This window comes from Panicum virgatum, chromosome 9K (genome assembly GCF_016808335.1).
Source record: "Panicum virgatum strain AP13 chromosome 9K, P.virgatum_v5, whole genome shotgun sequence".
NCBI classification, from domain to species: Eukaryota; Viridiplantae; Streptophyta; class Magnoliopsida; order Poales; family Poaceae; genus Panicum; species Panicum virgatum.
Window position 1 is genome coordinate 50,802,617 of NC_053144.1, and position 17,575 is coordinate 50,820,191.

Genomic DNA, 17,575 nt, shown 5'->3' on the forward strand with positions numbered 1-17,575 from the left:
CAGAAGGTACGGAGGTGCCGTGGCGGTGCGTGAGCACGCACCTGCAGCCCGGCACGAGCACAAGTGGCGCTGCAACTAGCTGGGCGCTTGCTTGCTGTTGCCGGGGATGGGATGGGCCGCGGGGGTCCCCGGCGGCGGCATCCGAGGAGGAGGAAGAGAGGGAGAGAAGAAATGATGGGCGCGGCAAGTGGGCCTGGCGAGCCCCGCCTTTCGGTGTGGTGCACTGGTGCTTCGGCGCCCCGACCCGCCACGTACGCCGCTGCCGGCCTGGCAGGCACGCCCACTTGCGCTGTCGGATGCTCCTCGGATCGGACGGACCCCGAGGAGTAGGGGGGCCCAGCACCACGTGGTCGAATCAGACGGCGACAGGCGTCCGTCCGCCAGAGAGGTAGGGCATCGGCGCGTCGCTATATAACAGCCATGATCCCCACTTGATATGTCGTGGTCGTGTGGACGGAGAAAAAAAAAACGAAAGCCGAGCTCGAGCAGGGGAAGAATGGATGGTCTCTATCAGTGGCGGACTCAGAGTTCTTCTACGGCCTGGGCCAACCTAGCAACTGATAGCAAGTTCATATTGTATTTGACCCAACTGATCTTTCTCCAGATCATTGGATCAAGAAACTAAGAACCTCACTAGCGCATGACACGGCCAGGAGCCCGGGCACATGCCCAGGCTAGCGGGGCCTTGGATCCGCCAGTGGTTATGGGGGGATATGGATGGAGACATGGAAAGGAGACAGGGAAGCCGCAGCCACCGCTGGGACCGTCTTCGGTACTATTTGGTACCAAGAATTTTTTTAAAGTCTCTGTCACATCAAAAAGATTTTTACTATTTTAGAATATTAAATAAAATTTGTTTATAATTTTTTTTTATAGCTGAGTGTTAATTCACTAGACGAATCTAATGAGTCTATTTAATCTATAATTTGCTAAAGTGATACTACAATAACCATCCGCTAATCATAGATTAGTATATCTCATTAGATTCATCTTGCAGTTTAGCTCTAAGATTCCGTAGTTAATTTTATAATTAATCTTTATTTAATACTTTTAAATATTAATATTTTTTTTGACATGACATAGACTAAAATTTAATCCCTCGGACCAAAATTCTTCGAGCGTCGCTTTCGAGAGTGATCCGCCGGATCGGGGGCGGTGTGGGGAGAGCGAATCCAGCTTCGTGCGCCACGACGCGTCGCCGTCGCCAGCGCTGCTCCGGCTAGCACTAGCAGCAGCAGCAGCAGATTCAGCTAGCACGACAAAAGAAAATTATCATACGAAAAACGGCGATCACGCTAGAGCCGGGGGTACGACTGCCCAGCTCGAGAAAACCACGCACGCATCCGCCAAAAGCCAAAACAAACTGTTGGGACGAGGCGGCTCTACTATGTCTTGTTTTTCCTTCAAAATTCCAAAACTTTGTAAGATTCTTTATCACATTAAATTTTTTAATGCATACATGAAGTATTAAATATAGCTAAACAAAATAATTAATTACATAGTTTGTCTATAATTTGCGAGATGAATTTTTTGAATCTAGTTAACCCAAAACGAGACAATAATTATTAAATATAAACAAAAATGCTACAATACTTTACACTCAAAACTTTATGCATATATGCAAGACAGTAAAGTTGCACGGGTCCAGCCCTCAAAGCACAGATAGGCTATGCACGCAACCAACCCAAAACCATAATTCTAACGAAAACAAAAGTACAGCACTAATCAATTAAATAAAAAAAATACAGACTAACCGCTCATATTTGAGTTCCTGCCTCCAAACATCAGGACCCAAACAGGCCACAATGCAAGGATTATGGTTCCCCTTTTTTTTGTGGTCTTCTATCAACTCATTTATAGGTGAATTTTGTTTTCCCCTCCCGTGACATGAATGGGGGATCACAGTTCCACTACATTAGCTAATCAGATCAGAATAATGATACCTACTAATCTATTTCGACTTCATGTAAAAGAATCTACGTTCATTTTGTACATATAGGTGATCTAAAAGCATGGCTGGCAGCTACAAGCAGCAGATATTTCAAGACGGTAACTGAAAAGGAACACAGGTGATGCAGTTACTGATAGCTGCATGTAAGGAAATAACAACAACCGCAGTACAAGTGCAGAACCAAACAAGGCTTCGCCTCAAATGAAAGCGGAAGTAAACATGGACACATTTCTGCATGCGCCACCTCATAAGATTAGAGTCCAATCTCTGAATCCTAATAGGCAGATGACACAATCTACGGACCACAAGTCCAACAACCAGTTGACAAGGTTTGTCAACGGCAACAAAATTCACCTACCACCAATGGACGACTGCCTGCCACTACTAAAATCTTTGTGATCCAACTCAGTACAAAAGAATTTGATATGCCCACCAGAAGGTGCCTGATCAGCAATGCTCCTACTATAAATAATCCTTACACTCACTTGAATGTAGCCTTAAGCGTCCTACTTTGATACCTGATGCCTCTACACAGCAACTGGTGATTGCTTAGGGCCACTGCTGACACGGCCAAACCTCCCATTCCCATTCTGGAAGTGTCGAACTGGGTAGAGACCATTCCCATTCTGGTGGTAACCATTCCCTGGTGGAGGTGCCCCCCGTCCGCGACCAGAGAACTCATTCTGATTTCTGAAGTTGTTTCTTCGGTTGAAGTTCTCGCCGCTGTCGTTCCTGCGGTTGAAGTTCTCGCCACCGTCATTCCTGCGGTTGAAGATCTCGCCACCATCGTTCCTATGGTTGTAGCTTTCGCCGTCATTCCTGCGGTTGTAGCTCTCGCCTTCATTCCTGCGGTTGTAGCCCTCGCCTTCATTCCTGCGGTTGTAGTTCTCGCCTTCATTCCTGCGGTTGAAGTTCTCGCCTTCATTCCTGCGGTTGAAGTTCTCTTCATTCCGTTGGTTGAAGTTGTCACCGCCCCTATAGTTTGCATTGTCCATATAGCCACCGCCACGTCCCCTGAAGTTATCACCCTGGTACCCTCCCCTGCCAGATTGGAAACGGCCACCTACACCATTGTATGAAGCCTTGAGTCCATTGGACATTTGCATAAACCAACAAAAAGCTTCCAACTGTAGAATGCCCAGCACAAATAATGGAATAATATAATACAAAATATCCACTTATAAATAACATCAACCAATAATTAATAATAACAAGGTGAGCAGGTAGCACCTAAAAGTATATCGCCATTTCCTCTACACAAATTTGCAAGACATGCAACCATTTTAACAAGTTGAACAATCTGGAGAAGTTTGGTACAAAACAGGAAGATTTTGGCACAGCTAAATTATCAAAATGATGTATATTAACATAACATAAACCTCTAAGTAGTTTACTACTATTCAGATCATGTAGATTGCCTACCTCGTGAATTGGTCCTTTTCGCCTCAATTTGGACTTCTTTCTCCTCCATATGAATTGGAGATGCCTGTAGAGACAAATAGAAGTTACAAAATAACAAAAGATTATCACAACCGTTATAAAGAAGATACCATGTTACAATATCACAATCAAAACTATAGTCATAGGCACAAAAGCATTCAGCTGTTATCTGAAATACACATCCAGCTGCACTATCCACACATTCAGTGAATCGTATACAATAATACATGTACTCAGGTATGGCAACTGGCAAGGTCCAAGAAAGCAGACTAACTGGTACAAACAGTCAATGATAAGAACTGGATAAAAGGCTAACCTCAATTGCTGCTTGCATAGACTGCTGGGACTCGTACTCGACAAAGCCAAAGACAAAACGATCATGCTGCACCAACACAACAAGAATTGTTTAAAACTAAACATCACAAATAGAACCAAAACCAAAAGTTCTAACCTTATTGTGCCTGACTTGGATGCCACCTGGCTTTATAGCGCCAAATTTCTTAAATTCCTCCTCAACAATTTCAACATTAGAATTGAAAGGCAAATTCTTGACAAAAATTGAATAGCCTTGCTCTGCAGGTCAAGAAAATACAATGTGAGTGCTGCTAATAGTGCCATAAGGACCGCAATGTGAAGATCAGAAGCAAAACTAACCACTGCGAGAAGAGTTGTTTTGGGCAACAATCATATCACTGGCTCCATTAGCCTGGGCAGGTTTCACGGATGCTTTTTCCGGACCTTCAACAGCCTTGGACACTGGCTTAGGAGCAGGCTTTTGCTTGGGAACTGATGGAGTTGTTTTGGCAACTGGTGGAGTCAGTGGGCCCTCCTTCATGTCCTTCACCTGTGAAGTAAAATCATAACAGGTATATAATTAAAAGAAGCAAACTATTTAGAAGTCCGTAAAGTGATCCAAGCCAAATCACTTCTGCACAGCACCTAGACCAAGGCAGCACTAAGGTAGTACCGTAGTAGAGTCATTAAAAATAGCAAGCTGAGCATCACAACAAACCGAATAGAATGATAAATAACTCACAATGGATGCATAAGATTTCTTAGTAACATCTGTCTGAGTTGGAGCAGGAGGGGGAGGAGCAGTAACTGGGGCCTTTTTGGGATCCTCTTTGACCACTTGCACAGGTGGCTCAACATTAACATTATTTTCAACAGCAGTTCCATTAACAGAGGGATTACTAATTTGCCTCTCCGTGACAATACTCTCAGCTGTCACATGGTCCAAGATCACACTCTTGTCAGCTGGAGTAGGTTCTGGTAATGCTGAACATGTTTCAGATGCAGATATACCATTCTGACCACTTTCATTTTCTTGAGTACCAACTTGAGCTATCTCAGCAGGTTTCCGCTCTGATATAAACCTAAACACATCGTTGAGAACAAAATAGCCACCAGCTTCTTGCGGAGCAAGGAAGAACGACTGGGTAAACCTACGGCAGACGCCATCATCTGAAGTCAGGGATCCAGTAACAACAATGAGCACCCCATCCTTGTGAGATAACTGCGCATCCGCCGTCTCTATCTCTATTAAGAATTTCCCGAAGTCCATAGACATAATTTTTTCATTGATGTTCTGTTCAGAAGAAGGATACACCAAGAGTTAAACACAGTTTCAGAGGGTTTGCCTACTGTAGCAATAGGTCAGTAAAAACTGGTACTAGAACTTACACCAAGGGTGGTTACATCCACCATGGTTCCATTGGACTCTGGTCGACCAAGGACACTTGATTCTTGGTAAAACTTGTGCACTTGATCTGGTTGCTCATGTAGAATGTGGTAATATTGCTGAACAAAAGCGCTGCTTATCTGTAAACAATAAAATAGTACTTAGCAATCCTGGAAACTATTCTAAGTACTGAACTGAAACACATGGAAACGCAGATTACCACGTGGGGGCTTATATGATGGTTTGCTGGGTTCCCTGCTTGCCCTGCCATTGCTGAAGGGAAGAACAGATTAGTGCCTTGCCCACAATAGTTAGATGATTATGATTAACAGAACATATTTGTATAGAAGTTCCAAGACATATAAAGATGCTTGCCAGCAACATTTGCACAACCAAGAAAAACAGAGATACAAAGCATGGCAAAAGAAAGATCAAAAGACACGCCTACATGTACTGAGAAAATTGGTGTTCAGTAGTCAATTGTAAACAGTGACACAAATATACAGCCTCACCAGAACCACAACCACAAAAGCAGCCTGTACAAGTGGACAATCAAGGGCAGAAAAGGAAAAGGTGCTGGAACAAAGAATTCCTTGATCTCTGTCTCACATAAGAATTTGTTCTTTTTTCATTTATCACAATATGTATAACAAGTCTAGTTTTCAGAAATCAATAAAATAGCAACCGAAATGCTAAAGACCATAAAATTCTAAATCAGTCAACATAATCCACTCCCCCTAGTGTAAAGACCAACATCACCAGATTATCAGTCGATAGATCAACACATTTGCATAAATACATCAACAAGTTCAAAATGAAGGCAGCCAAGCCCTCAATAGACTTGTGAAAGACCTCCAACCGAGTGTAATCCTAAAAATGACACTTAAGATTTGAGAATGAGCAACAGTTACCAATAAACATGATCTGTTACACAATAGATTCCATCAGGTATGTCCTGAGTCCTGAAGATCACATCAAACAAATCAAACAGGCAATGCAGAATCTTGCGATCCTAAAAACTAAATAGTGTCTGGATATAAAACATGATGGGGCCAATTTGTCCTACCAAATACGAGTAGGATGAACCCATGCCCATGAAAAGAAGAAATTTCTATGTCGTTCACTAATACCGATGAGCACGGATATAGCATGACGCGACCAATCACTAAAGCCACATCCATCAGAAATCTAGATTAAGCGAAACAGGAGAGGAATGGGAGAAAGTTGCGCTAAGCAAAATTGAGGGGACTGCAAACTCGACGATTGAATCAATCATTCCAGTCCTCCGAAGGAGACAAAACAAAATCATTGGATCCTCAAAAGCATTTTATTAACTCTCCCGATCGCGCACGTACATGGGCAGGAACGGATATTATGAATCCAAAATGAAAACTTGACCCACTAGCAAGTAGCATAGCACCACAGCCAGCGCCGCGCGCCCCTTCACTGTCCCCGTAGGGGGGGAGGGGGGGACCTTGCGCGACGGGCATGAAATCCCGGCGGTGGCACGAGCCCCCACGAAACCCTCCCCCTGACATTTCCCGACGCTAAGCAATCGAGAGACGGATCAAAACCCACATGACGGAGAGATCGCCACACGTGAAGGGGAAGAGAGAGTCGAAGAGGCGCAATACCTTGCTCGGCGCGGAGAGGGCGGCGCGGCTGCGACCGAGGACGAGGCGGGAGGGCGGGCGGGTCTCGCCGACGCCGCCGCCGGCCGCGGAGCGAGGCCGCGAGGAAACCCTAGGAAAGGCTGAGGACGAAGGGAGGAGGCGGCGGCGGCGGCGAACACGGGTAGTTTTACACGGGGCCGAGGAGTGGGGGTTTAAAAGGCTGGGAAAAAGGGTTTTGTTTTGTGCGGGTACTCGTGTGGTTTTTACCGGAACCCCTCGGCCCCTCCGCCGTCGCGTCGCGGTTTCTACCGCTGGTGTGTGTCTGACTCGTGGGGTCCACTTGTCTGGGGAGCGAAAAGGGTCTGGGGTCTGGGGCCTGGCGGAGGTACGAACTGGTATTCGATGAGCTCGAATACGAAGAAATTCGATAGCTATTTCAAGGAAATTTTACCCAAAAAATTCTTCTACTCAAAACTTTCTATGCTCCGGTCAGGCAAATTGCTACAGGATTCATGATGGCCAGTGAAGCAATGAAAAAACATGTTCAAGTAAGGTTTCCGTTTGTCGAAAAATATTTATTAAGACAAAACGAACTTTCTGGACACTCTCGGATAAGATTATAGAATAGAAAAGCCTTTCAAAATTAAGCAAGACCTCAAAGCTCTTCCTAACTGTTCCTGTCATCGTCCGAGGCGGAGAGTGGGGCGGCGGCAGCCGGCAGGGGCGTCGTGCAGGAGGGGGACGTGGTGGAGGCCGTCCGGGTGGGGCGCGGCTCCGTGTCCGTGGCCTGTGGGGCTGCACAAGGCGCTGCATCGTGCCGCACCATGGCAGCCCCGGCGGCGGCGGCGGAGGGGGGCAGCAGGAAGCAGGACGCGCTGCGGTGGCTGCACGACCCCAACCACGTGCTCGGAAGGATTCGTCGAGCTCGAACGGCTCGAGAGCGAGTACCTCGTCTCGCAAGGTAACCCAGCATGGCCCGGGCCTGTCTGCTCTGTCCGCCACTCTGAACAATTACGTCTTCATCGTTGCTCTTCATCATTCACGGCAGATCGCGCATTCTCGTCTTTCATCCCAGGCTTTGTCACAGCACAGGAAGGCGTCTGGCGTTTACTCGGCCAGAATCCTCGACGAGCCAGCGATTCCCCGCGTCGATGGCGTCGGTGCCGACCGCTACCCCGGTCCCGGAGCCCGGACCGCGCCGAAGTTATGGCTCTGGTCCAAGGGCTGCTGGCAATGCCTGCACACAGGTTCTTGCCACTTCGAAGTCCGACCTTTGTCTACTGCTATCTTGAATCCATTTTGATTTCTTTCTCGTCTGGTCACATTTGGTGCGCTTATGGATTGGGGATGCCACATCCCATGCGGCAAGTGATTCGTTCATTTTGGGGAAGCAAGAGGCGGCAATAATATAATATAAAATAATATTGTTCAGGAATGAGAATGAAGAATCGGACTCAGGTTTTGATGCCTCCCAACTTTGGGAATTATATGATCCTAACTACCTTGGGCCCAAAATACATAAGGATTCAGACCTAGCAGCATTTAGAGTTTTCCGAATGCCTGATGAACATTGTCTCAGCTTGAGAAATTCGCGTTAGAGATAACCAGTGACCGCGTGCGCACCTAGCCTCGTGCACACAGAATATTTTCCCATAACCAATTAAGCAGAGGCATCGAAGGAACATAGCCAAAAATAATTATGGAGTTTCAGTGTCAATTGAGATGCAGGTATGAGTTATATTTGGTTCCTAATTAAAGACCAACAAAATCCAGCCATATTTTTGTTAAGAACAAAGTTTAAGTGTGCCAACCAAATCTGATGCCATTAGAGCCAATATGAAATTTTCTTTTTAGTGCAATTCCCCTGATTACCATGTTGATACTTGATACCAAACAGAGCATCGGTCCAGCCAAATACACTCTTATTTGCGATCTATCAGAGAAATCCTGCATTCCTGTAAGAATGTAAGATGCTTCTAACAATGCTGATGTCAGATGGTTCTAATTATCACCTTGGTTAAACATATGCGTAAATAGTTGGGACAAATGGTTTTAGGTGATGATAGGTGTTAGAATCTGGACTCGCATGGCCAAGGGAACAACTTTGTTCTTCAGTAGTATTTGCATCTTTCATCAAGATTGTAGTGTCGTTAATTCTTTGTACAGGAGATTTTTTATATACTTGTACAGCTTATTTTGGCAGATGATAAAATTACATTACATTTACCGTCAGGTCAACTTCATGGCAAACAGGAAAACAACAAATTGTTTGGTCTATATGATTCTCAAATACTGTATACTCTTCAGTAGTATTTGCATCTTCCATCAAGACTGTTGTGTCGTTAATTCTTTGTACAGGAGACTTTATATACTTGTACAGCTTATTTATTACAGCTTCTAAAATTACATTACATGTACCATCACGTCAGCTTCATGGAAAGCAGGAAAACAAACTAAATTGTTTATCCTGCATGATTCTCAAAGACAACTGCCTCTTTATCCATTTCCTAAGTTACACCTTTCTCATGGCTTCACCACTTATTACCTCATCAATGAGATTCTTAAAGATGTATCTTTCAATGTCCAGAACTATCTCTTGTAGCTCACTGTCAAAACTCTTCCATTTTCCCATTTCATCTACTGCATTCATTGCCGGCTTGCTCTCTTCCTCTTCCTCTTCAGAGAATCTTATTATTGAGGCCTCAGATTGGAGTATTTCAATCTCTGAGCATAATTCCTTGAAAAGATGCCATCCACTTGATTTCTTACATCGAAACAACTGCAGTGGTTGTTTCACCGAACTGCCATTGTGTATTTTCTGAGCAATGAGTTCATTTGCAAGATCGAAAATGAGCTTGCGCTGAAGCTTTCCTGCGGCTGGTTTTGCTTGTTCAAGGATAAGGAAAACCCCGGGATTGATTGGGTAGCTTGGCAGCTGGAACTGACTAGGCATCATCCTGGAGCCTGGTTCACTGTCCAGGAGGCCTGATGCTGAGAGTATCTCATAAATGTAACGGCGGTCTTTATTGGCAGTGTCCATTAACAAATTGTCATTTGTGCTTGGAGCCTCATCGGTCAACAATTGCAAGAGCTCAAGCTTTTGGATAAGGGCTGTCATGTTTTCTGGTAGTATATGGTCATCCTCACAATTTTTCTTCAATCTTGGTGTGTCAGGGAGGCTTACTGGGTTCCAGCACTCATCCAATGTATGTGTCGAAACATCTGAACAAGTAAAGATAAAAAGATTAGTTGGGCATTAAGTGCTAGAGCTTACAATCCAGCAATCATGTGGGGCTCTGTGAACAAGCTAAAACTGACCAATCCAGCTAAGAAAATCAGTTATACTTGTGTCTCATCTACATAAGTATTTATTCGCAAGGAAAACATATATCGTGTCCCTGTATGAGCATTTGCAACATGTGGGGCTCCATGAAGATGTTAGGTGCAGAATTGGTGCTCTTTAACTGGTTCGCAAAAGCAAGCACTTGCATGTGTACTGCCATTGCCAATTTTACTGTGGTTCTTCCTGGCATGCTGAACAACGAGCCACATATGGTTGCATTGATTACCAGTTGCTTATCATCATGATTGGCGGTCGGATGCTTACAGCTAAGTACTTTGTCGTGTGCCGGACAATATGGTTTCTGGAGTGATGGAAACCGAACAATAGTACTTGGACTTGTTTGTAGATTGGTTTGACAGACTAAATTCTCACCTTGGAAAGAATTTGATATGCTCCTCATTGAAGGTGACAACCCATCTTGACAGAACGTGGCATCGAGGACTGATATAGGACTTGGTATGTTCTCCAGTGGATGTATGTTCTTCTTGTTAGATGATAGAATTGGTGGTGTTTCCTAAAAAAAAAGAGAGTTTCAATAACCATTAACTAACGATGAAGAATGGAAACATGCAACAATCAACTGCATGTTTTTTACTGTTGAATTGAAATATATTATTGTACTTCATGATTCAACGTTGAAGCTGTATTGCTTTGATGGCTGCATGATGTGTTGACATTAAGAGGATTTAGATAATTGATAATGCCCATATCAACCTTCTTGGATAAACTAATTCTACTTTCAGGAATCGTTGACATCTTATCATCGCAGCAGATATTGTTTGCTTGCGCAGCCTTTGACCTTAGTCTGCCTCTTGGGGACACTACTTCATTGGGTGTCTTGCCCGGAGACATCGCTGGAACTGCCAAGCGAGGGATACTTCCACAGTCTGATTTCTTCTGCACAAATCTCGGGCTCAACGATCTAGAAGGCGTTGGTGAGATTGTGCTGCCAACAGCTTCCTCTGCCTTAGAATGAACTCTTCCATGGTGAGAATGGGTCTTCTTCCTGTCACTGTTGTCACTCTTCCTGGTGAAAGGACGCTCTTCATGCTGCGACTTTCTGTGGACTTTTGGTCCTGCAAGGGAAGCAACTGAAGCATTCGGTCTCATGATTCCTCTTGCCGGCTTAATGGTCACAACTGGAGATTGGAGATCTTGAGCAGTAGTGTTGTTTCCTTCAGCAGTTGCCTTCTGAGTGGGCAATAATCTAGCATTGCAATCTCTCTGGAACGGCGTGTGCTTTGCGTGCAAATTGCCAAGTATCCTGAGAGTCCTCAAGTCCTTATTGCATTCAGATAATGTGAGACGCCTGAGCCTTCTCTCCATGTCATTATAGGTGGATGCAGATCTTGTCCTTGCTTCATCATTGTATCCTGTTATACCTCTCTCCTTCTGCTTCAAAGGGGCAGCTTCAGGGATAATTCTTGCTGAAGGCCTGGTTTTCAGTATAGGAGGCTGAACCATCGGCTGTGATACACTGGGATCAGGGCAGATACTCCTGGGAATTTGTGACGGGTTACCATTTTGAATGTCATGTGCTGGTCTGTGTGATCTTACAGGCCCAGAGCTATCTAGAGTCTCTTCCAACCCCATGAGTTTGGCAATGACACCGCTTGCCCGCCTATGTCTTGGGGATTCTTGGCTCTTCAAATTATCAATGAGACTGTCATCGGCTTTTGCATAACCAAAGTTATTCAGATGCGAACCTGGCCTAACAGACTCTTTCCTACTGTCCAAGGACAACCTAGGAAGCTCCCTGAGCTTTGATGAAGGCATCTGGCTATCTTGAGCTTCTGCTTGCTGCAGCATCTGTCGATCATCACATGAGAAACGTGGCTGCCTGCTAGGTTCACCAACATATGCTGGAAGCCCACTGCTCTTATCGATCGCAATCACATAAGTTCCATCTGTTGATTTGGATATCAGCAGCGGCCTTGGTGAGTCTTTGTGCAATCCATTTCTCTGCGCCATCGTTGTGGTCTTGATGGTTAGGATGCCAGAGTGCCGGTTGATTGAGTCCTTTACAACATCTCTAAAATCAGTATTATTTCTCTGTTTGGATTTAACCACTTTATTGGAAGACTTTAAGCTTCGTGAGCTCCTCACTGTCCTTCCCTCAACTGTCTCCTCTTCGATGTAAGGGAGCTCTTGCTGTACTGGTTTGCTGCCGTCCAGGGATGATAATGAAGAGCAGGATGACGAAGACGATGAAGATACTCTCGATGATTCCACTGAGAGGATACTGTTCTCCGTCGTACTTTTGCTGGACAATTTCTCCTGCACAAGTAGTCAAATCGACTTAACATGAGTAGTCTGGAACCTAAGCTTGTCCAGACAAAGAATGAGATGTAACTTTACAGTAACATGTGAAAAATTACCGGAGTTGTGTTTGGATTAGCTGGATTATACACTGGGGCATACATGCTGCTGCCTGGAAGATCATGGCCTAGACAAAGAAAACACATCACCAGAAGTTCAGAACTGTATGCACTGAACTGAATAGTTATGCCAAAAATGCGATCATGTGATGTAGGTGATCACGAAAATCCATGGACCTGGTAGATAAAAAGACAAACATCTGAAATACGCAATGAACCCTCAATTGTTTTCTTTTGCATGAACATAATCACTGATTCACTGTGTAACTTTTGATCACACTTTTTCAAAAAAAAAACTTTTGATCACTTCCTTGGCCCTCCCATCTTATTTATGTTCTTTGACTTCTTTCCATGTACATTTCTGCAATTGCTTCGCTATTAGTATATCCTTGGTAATCTTTGTGTCAGTTTCTTGTCCATGTGCATCCCAAGAAAGGGAGGTTTTTCTTTTTTGCCTGGTACGCTCTGCATTTTATAGGATGGTTAGGATCCGCGAGCGAAAGACAAAGGACATCAATCAAATCAAATGCATTAAGGATGGGACAGATCGACTGCTAGTGAAGAATGAGGAGATCATGGATAGATGGAGAGAGTACTTCGACAAGTTGTTTAATGGGGAGAGTGAGAGCCCTACTCTTGAGTTAGATGACTCTTTTGACGATACTAACAGACGTTTTGTGAGGAGAATTCAGGAGGTAGAGATCGGGGAGGCTTTGAAGAGGATGAAGGGAGGTAAAACGATGAGCCCTGATGGTATCCCCATTGAGGTGTGGAGATGCCTAGGAGATAGAGCAATAGTATGGTTAACTAAGCCTTTTAATCTCATTTTTCGGTCAAACAAGATGCCGGAAGAATGGATGAGAAGTATATTAGTACCTATCTTTAAAAACAAAGGCGATGTTCAAAGTTGTACTAACTACCGTGGGATTAAGCTGATGAGCCATACGATGAAGCTTTGGGAGAGGGTTATCGAGCATCGCCTAAGAAGAGTGACAAGTGTGACCCAAAACCAATTTGGGTTCATGCCTGGAAGGTCAACTATGGAGGCGATTTTCTTAATATGACAATTAATGGAGAGATATAGAGAGCAGAAGAAGGACTTGCACATGGTCTTCATTGACCTTGAGAAGGCATATGACAAAGTACCGAAAAATATCATGTGGTGGGCCTTGGAGAAGCACAAAGTCCCAACTAAGTACATTACCCTCATTAAGGATATGTACAAGGATGCGACGACGTTTGTCCGGACATGTGATGGCAACACCACTGACTTTCCTATTAACATAGGCCTACACCAGGGGTCAGCATTGAGCCCTTATTTATTTGTTTTAGTGATGGATGAGGTCACAAGGGATATACAAGGTGAGATCTCTTGGTGTATTCTCTTTGCTGATGATGTGGTGCTAGTTGACGAGAGTAGGACAGGGGTTAATAGGAAGTTAGAGCTGTGGAGACGCACGTTAGAGTCGAAAGGATTCAGACTTAGTAGGACCAAGACCGAGTACATGATGTGCGATTTCAGCGCGACTAGGCATGAGGGGGGAGACGTTAGTCTAGATGGGCAAGTGGTGGTTCAGAAGGATACTTTTCGGTATTTAGGATCGGTGCTACAAAAAGATGGCGACATTGATGAAGATGTTAGGCATAGAATTTCAGCTGGCTGGTTGAAATGGCGGCAAGCTTCTGGCATCCTTTGTGAAAAGAGGGTGCCACAAAAGTTAAAAAGGTAAATTCTATAGGACAGCAATTCGTCTGGCGATGTTATACGGTGCTGAATGTTGGCCTACAAAAAGGCGACATGTCCAGCAACTGAGTGTAGTAGAGATGCGGATGTTGCGGTGGTTTTGCGGGCACACAAGTAGGGATAGAGTCCGGAACGAAGTTATTCGGGATAGGGTCGGGGTGGCACCGATTGAGGAGAAACTTACCCAGCATCAGCTGATATGGTTTGGACATGTCCAACGAAGGCCTCCTGAGGCGCCGATGCGTAATGGTGTTCTTGAGCGGGTCGATAATGTAAAGAGGGGTAGAGGTAGACCTAAACTGACGTGGGATGAGTCGGTTAAGAGAGACCTTAAGGATTGAAATATCTCTAAAGAGATAGCTTTGGATAGGAGCGTTTGGAGACTAGCTATAAATGTGCCTGAACCTTGAACTCATTTATTTCGGGTTTCATCTCTAGCCTACCCCATTTTACTTGTGAAAAAAGGCTACGTTGTTGTTGTACGCTCTGCATGAAGTAAATTTTGGAAACTGCTTTTATTTGGAGTCATGCAGGTCATACTTTCCAGAATTATATGTTGTACAATTGAGCTTGTCTCCTGAAAGTTTCTTTGACTTGGAACAGGCACTCTCGTCGCAAGAACAAACGCTGAAGTAAAACAGAGGCAGAGGTACAAGAATAAGACGAAGTACCTGAAGGCAGTTGGTTCCCGGTCCCGGGGTTGCAGCCACGTTGCCGGCCGGTGAGAAGGCGGCGGCGGTCGAAGATCTGGAACATGCCAGCCGCGCACCCCATCTGCCGGTCGAAGTCTTTCTTCACCTCCTGGGAGAACTCCTCCGCTGCCTTTTTAGCCGGCATTCCGAGCAGCTCTTCCTCAGACAACCCACCCCTGGTGCAAGCGAAAACAAGCTCCTCCAGAAGCTGAGGTAATCGATCGATCACCTTGGACTCTGTGCCATTGGCGGTCGAGGTTTATCTGTGCCAGAGCAGAAGAGAAAGCGCGTGCAGACTACAGAGCTCTCTCTGTTTTGTTTCTCCCTCCCTCTCCCTCTCTCTCTCTATGGAGCATGGTCTATGGGTAGACTCAGAGTTGAGAGGAATGTTTCTCGTGGGCAGCTCATCAGCTATGTCATGAGGAGGGAGAGAGAAGAGGCGCCGTGGATTTTTATGAGAGGGAGGGATGTAGGGATGTGTCTTGTGTCGTCTGTGCAGTGCGGGGGGGGGGGGGGGGGGGGGTCGTGGCTGGCCCTGCACCAGCACTGCGCAATACACAACACGACTGAACAACAAGCCATGTGGGCTTGTTTGATCATTGTGGGCGCGGGCATGTGATGGCTGTCAGGCATGCTGCACGCCTGCACCCCCGTCGGCATCCACCGGGTTTCAGCAGCAGCGAGCGTGGACCGGGAGAAGGGGCAGCGGGGAATGTCAAGGATGGCGCGGACTCGTGGTCACCGGCAGCGGCTTTGATCGGCGGCGCCGCTGGTCCCCCGGCAACAGCGGCATCGGAATGGGTAGGTCTCAGTCTCACCCTTACCGTATTCATCCCCATCCCCGGCCGTTCATGGAAGGAGCAGAGAGAGCCAAGCCGCCGCATCCGCATCCGGCGAGCTCGGTGGTCGTGTCGGGCCGCGTGCCGGATCAGCTCCTCCTTTCTTCTTGTTCTATCTCCGGGTCGGCGATTCAGTCCCATTCCTCCATTATATTGCCGGATTTGTCCGAGCAGTTTGTTATGTGTGTGGATCACGTGGTGGACGATCAGTCGAGTGGCCGAGCGAGCGGGCTCGCAGTTGCTGGTTGAAGACGGCCTATTTAGGCCCTGTTTAGTTCAACGTAATTTTTTTTTGGAATCTTACTAATTTGAAATACTAAATGAAGTTTATTTATAAAGCTTTTTGCACAGATGTATTGTAAACCGCGAGACGAATCTAATGATGCTAATTAATCCATGATTAATCAATAATTAGCGGATGGTTATCGTAGCATCATTGTTGCAAATCATGGATTAAGTAGGCTCATTAGATTCGTCTCGCGATTTACATCCCATCTATGTAAAAAGTTTTATAAATAGAATTTATTTCATTTAGTACTCTATGCATGTGTCAAAACATTCGATGTGACGGTTTTTTTGTGTTTACGGGGTTTATGGGGTGGGAATTAAACAGCCCTTATCACTATCCAGTGCCTGGGCAAATGGGAAACTGCTGACGATTTGATGATGCTTTCAACCGTAAGAAACTGCGTGGCAAAGCCGAACTGCCGATCGTCAGGGAGATTAACAGAACGATTATGGTCACGCTTCGACTGTCGGTTATGGCATTCGCTGGACGCTCAAGGCCTCAAGCCAATAGCAGTTTCGTCAGTGGACTCACTACCGGAGACCACGAGTTCGCCGTGTGCCCGAGGCACACGGCGAAGAACCGTTAGCACACGGCGAAGACTTCGCCGACGGTGGCCGACGGCAAAGCGCCGACGGCAGCTATAGAGACGGCGAAGCCCTTGTTTGCCGTGTGTCAAAAGTCGCGCACACGGCGAATCTTTTCGCCGTGTGTATATATAGGCGCACGGCGAAAAAAAGCGAGAAGACGCCGTCCGACGGTGGCTGACGGCGTCGGCGTCTGTTCGCCGTGTGTCTGCACCGTGGACACACGGTGAACTTTCAGACTTCGTCGTGTGTCCTTGGTTCTGGCAGACGGCAACTGTACGGGGCAGCCGTCATTCCGTAAGGATTAAATCCATCTGTTGCCAACGCAACACGTACATTTCGAGCCTCCCCCGCTTCCATTGTGTTACGCTTGTCAAAATGTTTCCATGCTTCACCATCGGATGGATGTATCATCTTCTCAGGACGGTAGCGTTTGCCATTTTTGTGTCATCGCATCTGTTGTGCTGACTCCTCGGTCATGAACAGACGTTGGATTCTCGGTATGAATGGAAGGTACCGTACGATTTTCACAGGGATTTGGAGCTGTTTCTTTTGACCGTCACCAGAGTCTACCTCCAGCCAACGAGATGATTTACATTTTGTACAGTAGTTTGCGTCTGTATGTTCTTTTCTAAACAACATACATCCCTTCGGACAAGCATGTATCTTCTCATATGGCATCTTAAGACTACGAAGAAGTTTTTGTGCCTCGTACATGCTCTTTGGAAGAATGTGTCCTTCCGGAAGAAGACTACCAAAAACCGTCAACATTTTGTCGAAGTCATCCCGACTAATGCCACACTCAGACTTTAGGGCCAGTACGCGTGCAATAGCATCGAATTGAGAAACATTGGTATGCCCATGGAGTGGTTTCTGTGCCGCAGACAACATGTCGTAATACTGCTTTGCGGTAGGCTCTGGCGGTTCCTCTCTAGGTACTTCTTGGAAGTGTGCTTCATGAAAGTCTGCTAACATGTCTGCGCAACCGGCTTCAACATCATAATCATCGATGCGTTGTCTG

The 17,575-nt window shown here is 45.7% G+C and overlaps 1 protein-coding gene and 1 long non-coding RNA gene across 5 annotated transcripts; one reads left to right on the top strand and one right to left on the bottom strand.

Annotated features, from left to right (window-relative positions):
- Positions 1–2,073: 2,073 nt before the first annotated feature.
- Positions 2,074–15,340, bottom strand: LOC120652045 (nuclear transport factor 2-like). Of its 4 annotated transcripts, XM_039929737.1 has the most exons (10): positions 14,822–15,229; positions 5,293–5,345; positions 5,075–5,212; positions 4,428–4,979; positions 4,046–4,235; positions 3,843–3,964; positions 3,708–3,773; positions 3,374–3,437; positions 2,477–3,014; positions 2,125–2,425 (listed from the first exon to the last, which is right to left on the bottom strand). In XM_039929737.1, the coding sequence occupies exons 1-9, from the start codon at positions 14,985–14,987 to the stop codon at positions 2,479–2,481; spliced, it is 1,887 nt and encodes a 628-aa protein (XP_039785671.1). In that variant the 5' UTR covers positions 14,988–15,229; the 3' UTR covers positions 2,125–2,425; positions 2,477–2,478. The 4 variants fall into 4 exon arrangements, with proteins under 4 accessions (XP_039785672.1, XP_039785671.1, XP_039785670.1 ...); XM_039929738.1 differs by lacking the exon at positions 14,822–15,229 and adding an exon at positions 6,707–6,865 and having other exon boundaries at positions 2,074–3,014; XM_039929736.1 differs by lacking the exons at positions 2,125–2,425; positions 2,477–3,014; positions 3,374–3,437; ... (4 more) ...; positions 5,075–5,212; positions 5,293–5,345 and adding exons at positions 8,968–9,907; positions 10,401–10,542; positions 10,743–12,305; positions 12,407–12,474 and having other exon boundaries at positions 14,822–15,340.
- On the top strand, positions 7,360–8,160 carry LOC120652046. Its single transcript, XR_005666424.1, has 2 exons — positions 7,360–7,646; positions 7,761–8,160. It is a non-coding gene; the product is annotated as an uncharacterized LOC120652046 (long non-coding RNA).
- Positions 15,341–17,575: the final 2,235 nt, after the last annotated feature.

Coding starts and splice junctions, on each gene's coding strand:
- LOC120652045 (XM_039929735.1), bottom strand. CDS start 14,987: ATGCCGGCTAAAAAGGCAGCGGAGGAGTTCTCCCAGGAGGTGAAGAAA. Junction 12,475..14,821: donor CGGGAACCAACTGCCTTCAG/GTACTTCGTCTT, acceptor TTCTTTGTCTAG/GCCATGATCTTCCAGGCAGC. Junction 10,543..10,649: donor CTTCAACGTTGAATCATGAA/GTACAATAATAT, acceptor CTTTTTTTTTAG/GAAACACCACCAATTCTATC.